A 14,442-nucleotide genomic window follows, 5' to 3' on the forward strand; every position below is an offset into this window, starting at 1 on the left:
AATGAACTATGATGTTAAGATCTTCCACAGTCAATGAGCCTCCTGCAACCACAGACAACACCAGAACTGGGTGAAGTAGTAGTATTCACTATCACTTGAGAATTCATGGTTGTTGTAGCAGTTCTCCAGATTAAATGTATTTATACTGATAGAATTCTACTGTTGTATGATGATTCCATCATATATTAATGCAGTTCATGTTCTAATTCATGTCTTAAGTACGATATAGCTCTTTGTTAATGTGAAGATGGCCTAAAAAGGTTGAAATGTTATTCTCTGCTTATCAATGAGTGTTAATACCCATAACAGGCATTCCAAGATACATTTTTATTTCAAGTGGGTTTCTCGTCATCAAGAACCTTCACTGGTCATTCTAAAGAGCACAAAGTACAACAAATTGAATAAAGAAGTACAAATGAAACTTCATTCAAGATGATCATTATTTGTAACATACAAAACTTTTATTGTTCATATTATCTTTGTAAACATTTTCCTGTGACAAGTATATACATTAAGAATTTCAATGATTTCTTTGTTTCATATTTAATGATATATGAATAAATGAGACTAAAATTGTAAGTTAAGCATTTTAATTTATTTCACAAATATAGAATACAGCACTGCCTCATTATAATGGCATCATTTATATGGCTTTCTTGCATATAATGTTGTGGTGCTTTGGCTATCAAAATTTTATCAACTCACTGCCACACAACTTGAGAGACAAAATCATTACACTCTTCACAAAATAAGGGATAAAAAAAAAACAAGTCCCATAAGAAAAGTCAAGAGATATAAATATAAAGTTCTGATGTGAACTTTATGTTGGAAATTAAAGTAAAAAACGAACTTGGAAATGTGGATTGATTATCATAACAGGTTTAAAGACCATTGGGCAGTTTTCTAGTCACTTGCATTTACGGTTGCAGAGAAAACTTTTGGCTGTCATTGGACCCATCAAGAATTCCATCTATCTGATCATAAGTGATGTAATGAAAGAGGAAATTGTTTAACTTTGTGGAAACTTCAAGAAGTTCCAAAACTTATTTATGGATAAAACCAAGATATTAATCAGAGTCAGAAGGAAATAGCAATGTCATGTTGTTAACTGCAACATGTTTAGTGTGGTTTTAAATAGACTAAATAAGGCCTGGCATGGCCTAGCATGTTAAGGCGTGCACTTCGTAATCTGAGGGTTGCGAGTTCGCGTCCGAATTGCGCCAAACATGCTCGCCCTCCCAGCCGTGTGGGCATTATAATGTAACGGTCAATCCCACTTTTCGTTGGTAAAAGAGTAGCCCAAGAGGTGGAGGTGGGTGGTGATGACTAGCTGCCTTCCCTCTAGTCTTACACTGCTAAATTAGGGACGGCTAGCACAGATAGCCCTCGAGTAGCTTTGTGCGAAATTCCAAAACAAACAAACAGACTAAAGTATCAGACTTTTTGAGCAAATAAGTAAACACAAGTGTCCCTTGTTTCTGAAATAATGGAACACTTTTGTATTCATGTTTTATCTTAAACTACAGTATCTTATTTTATTTTATCTATATTCTCTTTTGAAATCTATTTTGACTGATTATACACACACATCACTGGGCAAATTAGGTCTATGTATCCAAGTGTTTTCAAAAATGGAAAAGGGCAGTTTTGTTTGATTCATTAAATATATTAATATTTCAGAAAATAGAGCATATAAGACATTCTTATATTCTAGCTTGTCAATACTGATAATTTGAGTTTCTTATATATAAGAAACTACAGACTTCGTTTTTGAACATCACAAACATCTAATTCGAACTAATGCTGCAACCAACATCCACATGACACACAAAACTCAAAATTTAGGAATTTTTTACTATTTACTTTTAAATTAAGTAACAAATGTATAATACTAAAATCTGAATTATAATCTACAATTTAATACCAAACTCATTAACATACATTAATTCATTAAAATTCAATAAAATTTCAAAAAATTAGTCTAAAAATGGGATGACATGGCCTTTGACTCATGACCAAAGGAAGACCCATAGAGATAAGATTAATTGATTCACTTTAATAGTCTGTTGAATCAGTACTTGTTCAGCATGACATCCTTCTTGATTATTTGGTTATAATGCTCCCCTCACCTATATCACTATCAGGTGCACGTGAATCCCAGTGGTAGAGTTATAATAAAGGCAAGCTGTATTAAGAACCAAAAACACCTTGAATGAACAAGTTTTAGTACTGGTATGTAAACACTGTCCTTAACAAACATGGTATTAATATACATACACAAAATTTGCACAAGCTACAAATCAGGTTTTAAGTAGGATTAAGAAAACTATTAAAAGTAAAGAGTATAATGTGATGCTTTGATTGTACAAATCACTTATCAGATCTCACTAGAGCATTGGATCAAAGTATATCATTCATATTCTCAAAAAGATGTAGATCTACTTGAACAAGTTCAGAGGAAAATGGTTACAGGTTATCAAAACCTTTCTTATAAAAGAATGTTACAGAAATTACATCTTCCTATTGGCATAGTTAGGTAGGGGCTAGAGGGAGCTCAGCCTCAGGGCCTACAGTCTTAATAGGGCCATTGATAATTTTATTCTATGTAAAATTACATGGGACATAGAACCCACAAAAACTATTAACCCCTGGGCCCACACAACCTTAAATCAACCACTGTATCTTGCTGCACTTGAAACCTGTCATTTTGGGAATGACTTAATTGAGGTCTTTAAAGTTATTAAAAGCTTTGAAATATTAAACAATGCAGCTTTCTTTATTTTTAATAATTCTATATCTAGAGGCCACCAGAATAAAATATATAACCACAGCTCAATATTAGATTTAAGGAAGATATTTTTATTTCAAAAAGTTGTAGATATATGGAATATTCTTTCAATCAAAGCAGTTTCTGTGCAAAGTGTAAATGTATTTAAATGTCACCTCCAAAGCAATGAAAGAAAAAATTTATATGAGCCACTGCTCAGTCAGCTTCCAGCTCCATCACTCTCCAACCCTCAACAACATGCAAGAAGAGTAGAGGATACAAGGTAAATTTAAAAGACCCCAAGAGCCTCTTGATCTATTTAGGCTGTCCCATTCACTATACTAAACTTTAAAATAAAACACTCATGTTTATATCTTATCATCTCAATATTTATCAGGCCGTACCATAAAGTACTTGCATATACTACATCTAAAGACAACCCTTTCCAAAGGCTAACTTCTCTGTTAGCGAAATAAAACTTCCTTAACTGAAAATGACTCTAACTCTATCAAAATTTATATTTTTGTCCTCTATTTTTCCCATTCTTACCAATATTAAGTATGAAAAAAAATATATGATGCACAAGCATTAAAGAAACCTGTTAACATTCTTAGACACCCCAATCAGATCCTCCTTTTACTTTTATGTGTTCAGTATTTTTCTGCAATCAAACAGCAGGCCTGTAGTACTATTTTTGCTTTTTTTTTTTATAATTTATGATTGCTGTTCAGTTAACACTGAAAATTAAAAATATTTTAAAAATAGATTCACATCTTATAAACTCAAAAAGGAATCCACTGAAATATTTGTTATTAGTACCCACTAAAACCTTCAAAATTATTTACTTTATTATACATTACATTATATACTATAATTTCCACGCACTGTTTTCTTTCCAATTAAAATACTAGCTATAGTCTATGTTCATTTATATATTTTGTAACTTAAACAAAATGACTTATCAATGCATATTTTCACATTTTTTGTTTACAATATTTTAAAGACACTAAGAAAAAGGTAAACAAAAATATCCTAAATGCAGGGCTTCCTATGAACTTTATAATAAAATATTAAAATTTTAGCAAAAACAACAACTCAGGATCTATAAATCATAGATCAAAACAAGCAGCAGAATAGGAAAAACATAAACTACAAAAAGTAGTATAAAACTCTTTGTGGTATTTATTATCTTAGTAAAACAGATAACCATTTTTACAGTTTCATTTGAATCCAATTTCTAAAACTTTATTGAAATTAACTTTCTACGCTCTTTATTTAAGAGCTTTTCCTCCTAAACAACTTAAAATATTAAAAGATATGATCAAAATAGAAGTAACAATACATTAATGTACTTGTACTGCAGTCTACATTAACAGGTAAATATAAACTTACTGTTCTGAAATACTATTACTATAAGTAGCAGTATTATTATACTATTATTAGTAGTATTAAAAAGAACCATATTTGCAATCTTTAATATCCGTATCACATATTATCAGAATAACCAATCTAATTTATCAGTACAGTATTTTCTGAAGTTTAACTTTCACGTGATTGTTTTATAATTTTTTAAATCTCTACCCTCATTCCTAATATTAATATGTAATAACAAACATAATACAGTAAGAGATTAATTTTCAGTGCCAATCAGTTAAAATTTCTCAAACTGTGGAACTAACTCATCAACGATTTCGCTACTCATATTAAGTGATTCATACTGTCTTCTCAACAGCCATATCCTTAAACTTGGCACACACGTTTAAATAATAAGGAATTTTCATTAAGACACATTTTACTGCAGATAATGTAAAAAGTTAATAAGTAATTGTATGAAACTTGGTCGTTAAATTTAGAAAACCTCAATTCGACATAAAAAATTTCCATTGCGCACTGTCTCGTGACACGTGAGGTTTTGCGAGAGACGTTCACTGAGTTTCCATTGTATTAAATGGAATACGTATACGTTTGAAGTGTTGATGAATGGAGAATATTGGTTAGGCTATAACTTCTAGGCGAAAGATTAGGTAAGAAGTATAATACACGTTATTAGAAAACACGATTTATCAAAATTGTTTTTAAAATGTTTTCTACCTGTAATATGAAAATGATTTAATGTTGAGTAATTATAAAATAGCCTCTACCTTCTAAAGAGAGAGACTTCAAGTCCAGTGAATGGTCTTGACAAGTTTGATGTCAGTTTTATTGAACTTATGGTAAGCCTGCCTACCGCTAGTAAACCTAAGCCTCTGTTCTCTTTGATTTTCTGTGTTAGCTGCTCGTGAGCCAGATCATCGTTTCCTAGCTGGAGTTGTTCAAGAGATGACGTAATTTTTCATTCGAGGATGTGTAATCTTATATAGACACACGTTTAAATAATAACGAATTTTCACCAAGACACATTTTACTGCAGATAATGTAAAAAGGTATGAAACTATTAACATTAAAGCACAAACATGAACCAATGTTTGAGCATGTTTATTATAAACAATTAATAGTGATAATGTCAATATGTATTGTTCAATATTAAAGTTGTTTAACAATATTTACTGTAAACAATAGTATTAGTAATATTATTTATGAGTATTGTTGAGGTTATTTATTAGTGTAATGTCGTTAGTGTTTATAAATTCGTTTTTAATTTATTAATTGTATATTACTAAACAATCCATAATTCATCATTAATTATAATACTACAGTTAACAAAAATATGTATATGTATGAAATTCCAAACAGTAGATATTAAATAATAATAATAATGTAGAGCAAATATTTTAAATTTAAATAAAAACTTGAATCATTGTGAATGCTTGAAGTACAAGTTAGAATTTACTTTTGAGGGGAATTAAAGTTGTGACAACCAAATAACACACACACAAAAAAAGTTTTAACCTTTACTTGTTAACAGTTTTTTATAAGCCTCCTTAAAAGAATGTGTAGTACTGTTTTTAGAACTTGATTATTAATGTATGCATACATCTAGCCTAAAGCTTTCATACTTGTTTTGGCTGTATTATATTGTCAAAAATGCAACTTGTGTAATTTTCATAAATTGTTGTTGTATGTTTAAGTGCTATAATATTGTTGTAAAAATGATTTATTGAAAATGGAATATCCAAGACCAAAACATGACCATTTCCTTCAAACAAAGCTACAAACTCCATATCCAGTAACAAATGTATATGCAATGTAAGGACAAGCAAGTTATTGGTCCATTTATGTCTTCACATCCACTGTACTTAACTCCAAAATAATTTTTTAGAGCCAGCCCTTTATCATTCAAATATTTAAAAAGTTTTTCCTTAAATTTACTGCATCTACCACATCAAAAGGCAACCCATTCTATAGGCCAGCTAACATGTTAGGAAAATATAGCTGTCTTAGGTGAAGACTAAAATTTATATATGTTTCCCATTTTCACCATTAAGTATGGAAAAAGATGATGCATTAACACTATCAGTTTTTTTTAAAAAAACCTTATACATATTAAATAGATCTCCTTTGACCTTTCATTTTTCAAGAGAAAATGATTTCAGAGATCTTAACTTATTCTTGTATGACATCCTATTCATTCTAGGTGTCATGTTAGTATCCCTGCTCTGAATCAACAATAATTCAATGTTGTTGCCAAGGTACAGAGCCAAGGTTGAAAACAGTCTTTCAAGAGTGGTCAAACCAATGTCCTATATTAGGACATTATAATTATTTTAAACTTGCATTCACTAGTTATGAGATACAATTAAAATTCTCTTTGCCATTTTATCAGCTACAGCATGTTGCTTGGATGACTTAAGTTAGTGATAAAACATGTTATACAATTTAATGTTAGTATAAAGATATGATGTAAACATATTTAGTCAAAAATCTGTAGGTATTTTGTGGAGCATGAGAAATACATTTCAGTAGTTTTTATTAATTGATGTAAAAACATAGTAATTAATAGATGGAAACTTGAGTTTCTTCTTTACTGTGTAATTACTAAAATGATTCAGATTCATTGACTAATTGTTGTTAATGTTAATAGTATGTTGGATATGTTCAATACTGTAAGAGAAAATCAAAGAGAAAAAATACTTTGCAAATCAAGTTTAAAATATAGGAGTTGAAGATAACCATAAAGAATATTTCTTGGAATTACTGCAGTTTATTTATAAGACTTTAACAGCTTCGATACAATGTTTCCAAATTTGTACCTCTTTATACAACCCAATTTTAATTCTAATACCACTAGTAATCTGTTGTTATTTTTGTTTCTTTTTTGTGTTTACAGCAAACAACTTCTAGCCATGGGGTTCATTTCAGTTTTACTACAGATGGTTTGAGTGTTTGTATGTATTAAAAACTGACATTTAAAAATTGAAAATTGTGAAAAATGCCCCCTAGAACTATTTGTTTTGTATATAATGTGCTTAGGATCAGCAGGACTGAAAACAGTAACTATGGTTACTTTGTGATAATTAATCATGGTGGTTATTAGTGCTTCCTGTTATGTCACATGGCAGATTTCCGATCATCATCCACACATATCATTGGAAAAACAAGCTAAAATGGAGGAGAACTCAAGACATATACTCCTATCAGTAGATTCTACAAATCATGGAGGAAAGCTTTGTGGACAGCTAGATGAGCTTGGCTCTCCTGAAATAAACAGTCATTTAGAAACTGTCACTGCAGCTGAGAATGGAACTCTGAAGTCACCAAATGTTAGCACTGATAGTGGGTTTGAGGGAGATAATGCACGCCCACTGTCTTTATCCAATAGCCTTCAATCTCCTGGAAGAGAAACAGAAATCTGGAGAAATGATGTGTTTCACAGTGAAGAATCTGGAGATGACATTGGTCTGCTTAGTCCAAAATCACCAATGAATTGTGTGGACAGTGCTGAACTTATTAACTCATCTTTCATTGATCAGAAAGGTAATCAGCTCTCCCAGCTGATTAAATGCCAAAATCTTGTTGATAAAAAAAATATGGGTCCAAATTTTTGTGGTGCTGACAAAAGCAAATATATTATCAGTGGTGTTCTACTTAGTTCTGGTATTGAGGAAATAAAAGGGCTTTCATCAAAGGACATTGAAAATAATCATTGTGGGGAAGACCCTGGATCATGTGATGAAGGAAGCTCTCAAACTGATAATAGCCATGATGGAGAGTACTTAGGTTCTTGTGATGAAGGCAGTTCTCACACTGACTGTAGCACTTACTTAAACTCATCTGTATATGATTCTGTTCATATGTTTAGCTCTCCTGCTCGTACTTCACCAGACCCTGTTGTAGCTCAGGCCTTGCTGTCTGTTCGTCTTGATGATGGAGACTATGCTACTCCCATTGATGCCATTCCTTTTTGTACAGGATTCCCTCCCTTCAGAAAAGATGAAGACACTGACTTTGAAGATTCTGTTTCTCTTCTTGGGGCACCAGTGAAGCGAGGAGATTTTCATGGTTTTAGTTGCATGTCTCCTCCTGTCCGCCCACCTAGGGGAATAAGACCTCTTCGCATACGTAAAGATGAAACCTGTAGTGAGGCAAGCTATAGCACATCTTCTGGAGGCTGGAGTGAAGACAGCTATGGATTACCACGGACTGCTCACAGTGAAGGAAATTATAAAATGGCTAGTTCATCTAATTTTCAGGGCCATTACAAATCCTCTCGCTCTCGTAGTGAACCATCTGCAAGATACACCACAGTAGTCAAGCCAAAACCTGTTCGACCACCTCCAGTGAGTCTAGACAGTGATGAATATAGAAGTAGTGTTGAGTCCTTACACAGTGGAGCTGTAGCAATTGGTCAGTACAGTGGTAGAAGATCAGCTTTTAAAGAGCATTTAGAAAGTAGCCTTTCACAAAATGATGTACCATCTTTTTTCAACTGTTCCTTAGAATCACCATCAATACGTCCTCCATCTAGAAGTTCACAGAGCCAACGAAGTACAAGCGAGTCTCCATCTGTTTCTCGTTATTCAAGTACTAGTGATGTAACTAGAGGTCGAACATCTCAATGCCCCTCATCAAAGAGAAAGGACTGTAGCAAAATGCAAGCAATCACTATCTCTAGTGAACAAGAAAGATGCCAGAAGTCTCAGTCAGTTTTGTATGCTAGAGCTACAGAAGCTTCATCCTCAGGAAGAATATCAGAGGAAACAAAAACAAGCAGCACCCTAGTGACTGAACAGGAAGTAGGAGCTGTAGGTGGAGATACTGAAACTTCAGTTGATTTAAAGCGGCACAGTGTGCCATGGGACTTGTTTTGGGCTTCAGGTGCTGCTAGCAGACATGCAGCTTCAAATGTTTCCAGAGAAGAACCAATTCACATGACATTAGAAGAAGTTCGTACCTCTCTATTAACATTAGAACCTTCTCCTGAGACCATCACTGATTCTTCAGTTCTTGAACAGGAGCACTTGAACAACTCCATGGGACCTAAAGTTTCTCTAGTCAAACGTTCTTTTGGAATGAACTTTCACTATAAAAAGTCAAAAAAGAAAAGTGACAACAGAAGCCACAGATCAAAGAATTCTGGAACTGAAAAATTTTCTCATAGAAAGAGTTTTCCAGCTTCTGTCAAAGCAGTACTTGTAAGTTTGTTTGGTTTTAAAAAATCTAGCACAAAAAAAAACAGACCAAAACAACGACCTAGAACAAATGGGCAACAGAAGAAAGACACTAGTCCATTTATGAATCGAGCTCTTCCACCTCTCCCTCGAGAAAGATCAAGATGGGACATTTCTGATGATGAAGAGCACCCCACAGACTTTCATGCAAAATCTGAGAAAGAATTAGAAGGTTACACAAGAAAAAAAATGGACTATGCAGCAAGCATTCAGAAAGTTAAAGATGTAAGTTAAGAAAGTTTTGCATTTGATAAAGCTATGCTTCTTTTAGATGTGTTACTGAGAATTTCAGTTGGTATTAATCACTTTTACCATTCACAGATATTAGTCAGCATGTTGTTAATATTGTTTTTGAAGAAAGAAAATATACATAAATAAGTCATAGAAACTTATAATAACCATTTTTGTTATTCACTTGTGTTTGGTGAGAATTAGAAAGAGCAATTATTATACAATTCAGCATTAGCATATATCAAATAAGCAACACTTCATTTGAGATTATGTTGCAATCCCTAATACAGTATGCTGTTTTTCTGAATCATATAATAGAAACCATAATATGAAATATTTTCAAACTTAACCATTGAAAACAGCATCAATTGCTTATTTTATTTAATAGGTTTAAAAACCTTGTTAAATGGGTATGGAATGCTAATTAGAAGATTTAACAAACAATATGTATTAAGTTGATTTAGATTAGACTTGAAATTAAAAGAGTCTTTGATGTGATTTTTGTATTGTTTACATAATGATGTAGTTTGATGGTATTGGTAGCTTGTAACAGTAAAATTTCTTGGTTGCCAAACTCTGCAGTGTGGTTGGTATTGGGGACCTATTAGTGGAGAAACAGCAGAGAAGTTGTTGGCCAGTGAACCAGATGGATCTTTTGTTGTTCGGGACAGTTCTGATGAACATTACATTTTCAGCCTTACATTTAAACTAAATGGTTTGGTGAGACATGTTCGGATTGAACAAGATCATGGTAAGCAATATCATTTAAGATCTGTGTAAAGTTATTTCTTTCTCTCTCTCTATTTTCTTTTTAAGATTTACAATGCTTAATATTAATAATATTAGTTATTATGAAGAGTGAGAAACATAATTAATCTATAAAATCATTAGCCTATTGTTTAGTTTTTTGGTTGTGTGCATGTATTTCGAGGATGATGGAAGATAGTACCATTTTTTTTGGATTTGTGATTTGTATGCTGGAAGTGTATTTTCACTAAAAGCTTCATGGATTGTGGTGAAAAGCACTTTTAAATATTTAGTAAAACCTTGTTACCTGTAATTCTGTAAGTAAACAGATATTATGAGAAAGAGTTACATATTAGAGAGTCATGAAATTTACACCACATTAATCATATTGGCATAGGTTAAAGGCCATGTTATTGCATTTGTTTCCTCACATTCAAAATTTTATTAGACTACTATATTATCAATGTATGTCAATAAGTTCAGTATCAAACCATATAATTCAAATTTTGGTATTATATATTAGTTAATTTCTTAATATAAAACTAAATATTAAAAAAGAAATATTAAATATTGATTTTTTGTGTGTCAAGTGGTATGATAAATGCAGCATTCAGTATTGATTCAAATTAAATGTTTGTAATGTCTAAATACAAAGTTTATAGTTTCTTATGAATTAGAAACTGAAATTACTAATATTGACATGCTAGAATGTAAAATAAGAACTCCCTATTTATTAAATCAACAAAGGTGGTTGATTTTTGAAAATACGTGCTTGCTTACACCTATTTTGCTCAAGGATTTGTGCATAACCAATTGAAAGCTCAGGATGTTCCACTAGTGGCTTTTTCATTCTAGATTGCAAGTGTTAAGGTAAGACATTTGTGAAAAATTTCATATTTTTTAGACCCAGATGCAGCTTAGTTACTAAGTTTGGTAAATTATAGTAGAATTCTGTGGTATTGATGTAGAAATTTATGATTTTTGGTAATTTTGAACAGTATATATAAAACCTAAAGAAATTATTTTGTTTCACATCCTTCCCAGGCAAAATTTTATAAGGCTGAGAAACCTACAGCAAGCATCAAATTAGTACAAAGTTTCTAACTAGAAGAGATAAATGTTTGCTATACTTCTTTATTTACTGTTCTATGTTTTAAGAAAAATAAGTGTAAGAACTTGTTTGTAAATAGTAATAATGTAGTGTATATATATATATATATATATATATATAATGTATTATAACTAAAATATGACTATTTTAGAAAATACTAGTCCACTAAGACACAAAACGGCCAGATTACTTTGTAAAGATAATTTTTTTATATTATTAGATATGTTTGCACGAGTGTACATGCACCACAGCATTGCAGCTTTTGTAATGATAGCTAGTAATAGATGAAAGGTCAGTATATTAAAATAATAAATATATGTACATTTATAATATGAGACTTGAGCTATTTAGACTACGTATTTGTATATCAGAATGGCTGATATGGGTATTAACACTTTTATTGATAAGGAGAGAACAACGTTTTTGACCTTCCTATGTAATCAAGCTAGTTTTGTCAAAAAGCTCGGGCTTTGATAAAGAACCATGATGAAAAACTGTATAAAGAAGTATTTATTATAAATTGATATATTTTAAGTTGTTTGTTTTATTTTTTAATGGCATCCCATTTAAGTGAACTTACGACATAGCATTAAATAGAAAAACAAAATAATAACTGGGCACAGTGTATTCAGCTTATAAAAGTAACTTGTTATCCACAAGATTTAAAATCAAACACTGGCCAACTTCCCCATGTATATAATATTTACACTTCTCTTTACTTACCCAAGAAAATAAAAATTGAAATTATCTTTGTTAGCTATAAGTCTTCTATATCAGCTTAGTTCATGTTTGAAGATTTCTCCCTCTAACTTGAATCTTGTTTGAAAACAGGCTTAAACTTTTAAGTTTTTCTGCTAAGAACTATTACCTTGCATTCAACACGGTTTGAAAAGTAATACTAAACATCTAAGCAAGTCCTCATTCAGTTTTAGTAAATTTTAGAGATAGATTGTCTTAAATGTTTTACAACAGGTTCAGTATAACATACACAAGTTCATCTACACATTTACCCATGTTAAGTATTTACACTATAACCTTTGATAGAACATGTGTATCTTCACAAAATTTGGTAGATGTTTAGTAAAGATTACAACTTTTTTCTACACAAAAAAAATCAGATTTGTTAATGAAATATTTTTACTTAAGATTTGTTTGTGACAATATCCTGTCTGTTTCTAGTCTGAATGCAAATTTATTTCATACTATGATTAAAAAACCATTCTTCATCTCAAAATTCTCATATGCTATTTGTGTAATCTCTGAAACCTCCTTAATACGTTTGAAGCGTGTTTTCAGTAAGATTTTATATTTTGTTATTTTCTATGTGAGGGTCTGTCACTTGACCAACCTCATAACCACTACCTAAAATTAGGAAATAAATTATTCTTTTTTTGTGTTAGAATGACTACATGTTATAACACAAAAATACCAATGTTCAGTCTAAGTAGCTTAAGTCTCATAATGATATATATGTTTCTTATTTTTTATCCTATTGAACTACCAGCCATATCCAGTTAGCATTTCCTAACTTACATTGATGTGGTGCAAATGCACTTATTTATGTATCGAATAATATAAAACTGACCTTTAGTCATCTCTGTCTTTTACCCCTCGGTGTGGATTCCTGTAAATTAAGGTTCTGTTCATTCAGTTTACCTTCTCTAGGATCTAAACATCCACCCACGTGTTTGCCTTGCGTGGTGACCCATGAAGGGGAGGAGAGGATCCTGGTGGTTGTGGGGTCCAACCCTAACACACCACTTTCGCCTTGAATTCCTGTAGACGGGCAGCCTTAGGGTGGCCTCCCTTGGGTCAGTCGGCTGGTCCACTTGGGCTAGGGTCAACCAAGTACCTGTGTTGGAAGTTCTCAACAGGTGTTGTGGACATTGTGTCTGATGCTGGTGTTTGGGTATAGTGCTCACAAAACACTGGCGTTGCTGCAGTGTCTTTGCTTGACATTGTAGTGTGTCCCCTTGTAGGGCTCCATGGTGGGTGGGGTCAGTGGGCACTGCAATTTCCTTTTTTCTTATGGATCCTCCAGTTAAAAATTTAAATAAAATAGTGAAAAAACAGTCAATAGTAACGAACAGTAACAAACAAACCCTCGACACTCGCATCACTAAACAACCGCTACTACAAACTCCAACAGACACACAGATCACAAACATAAACACTCAGCCACAACCAACACGGACTTACGCAGACGTCACACGCTCAAAAACAACACATACATTCAACCCCATGGAATTTACCACAAATTTATTAGCAATGCTAATAGAATTGAGTGAATTCCCTACATTTGAATCAAGGCACAAATCACTCAAGGCTCTTTGCAGCCTTGCAAGTTATTACTTTTACCTTCCCCATCTCAAACCACACCATCTTTCACTTAAAATTCATGCAAGGGAAGTAAAACATCACAATGATACAACACATTAAAATTTTACACATCAACTGCCAAGGAAACCTCAAAGATAAAAGAATAGAAATATACAACATAAACAAACATAAATGCCAACATTATCATCGTATCAGAAACACTCTGCACAGAGAAACAAAATACCACAATCCCCAGATTCATCACGCTCAGCATACCTTACTCAGAAAACAACAAAGGTATAATAGCCTACTTTAATACAGAAATTTCGCATTTAATCTCAATAGAAGATTCCTTTAGATCTGACATAAATGAAACCATTTTTTGTAATATACACTTTAACAACTGGCTAACTATTCCCGATTCTAGCCATATATTGTCCTCCCACTAAAGATATTGACATTAACTTCCTACAAAAATGTGTTAATCGCAAACCCAAACCAATTATTATTGGGGATTTTAATTCTCCGCATACAGAACTAAAAGGAAACAGAAACGCACGTAGAAGGTTGTGTATAAAAAATTTTCTTTCTAGTAACAAAATGCACCTAATAAACGACCGTACACCTACACACTTTTCAGCCGCCAATGGCTCATACGA

General features: G+C 32.3%; 1 protein-coding gene and 1 long non-coding RNA gene across 7 annotated transcripts in view; one reads left to right on the top strand and one right to left on the bottom strand.

The window, feature by feature from the left end:
• Positions 1-442: 442 nt before the first annotated feature.
• On the bottom strand, positions 443-4,285 carry LOC143222237 (uncharacterized). The gene is made up of 2 exons (XR_013012115.1): positions 4,160-4,285; positions 443-2,185 (listed from the first exon to the last, which is right to left on the bottom strand). It is a non-coding gene; the product is annotated as an uncharacterized LOC143222237 (long non-coding RNA).
• Positions 4,286-4,683: 398 nt separating this feature from the next.
• Positions 4,684-14,442, top strand: part of LOC143222236 (uncharacterized) — a 44,855-nt gene continuing 35,096 nt past the window's right edge. For 2 of the 6 annotated variants that reach the window (XR_013012113.1, XR_013012114.1), the window contains exons 1-4: positions 4,684-4,791; positions 5,040-5,190; positions 7,035-9,600; positions 10,189-10,357. Coding sequence is in view for 3 of the 6 variants with exons in the window: in XM_076448461.1 (XP_076304576.1) it covers positions 7,228-9,600; positions 10,189-10,357 (2,542 nt within the window). In the remaining 3 variants the exon portion in view is untranslated. The remainder of the gene's footprint in view (positions 4,792-5,039; positions 5,191-7,034; positions 9,601-10,188; positions 10,358-14,442) is intronic. The other 4 variants (XR_013012112.1, XM_076448459.1, XM_076448461.1 and 1 more) reach the window with 3 other exon arrangements.

Source organism: Tachypleus tridentatus, chromosome 8, assembly GCF_004210375.1.
Source record: "Tachypleus tridentatus isolate NWPU-2018 chromosome 8, ASM421037v1, whole genome shotgun sequence".
Classification (NCBI taxonomy): Eukaryota; Metazoa; Arthropoda; class Merostomata; order Xiphosura; family Limulidae; genus Tachypleus; species Tachypleus tridentatus.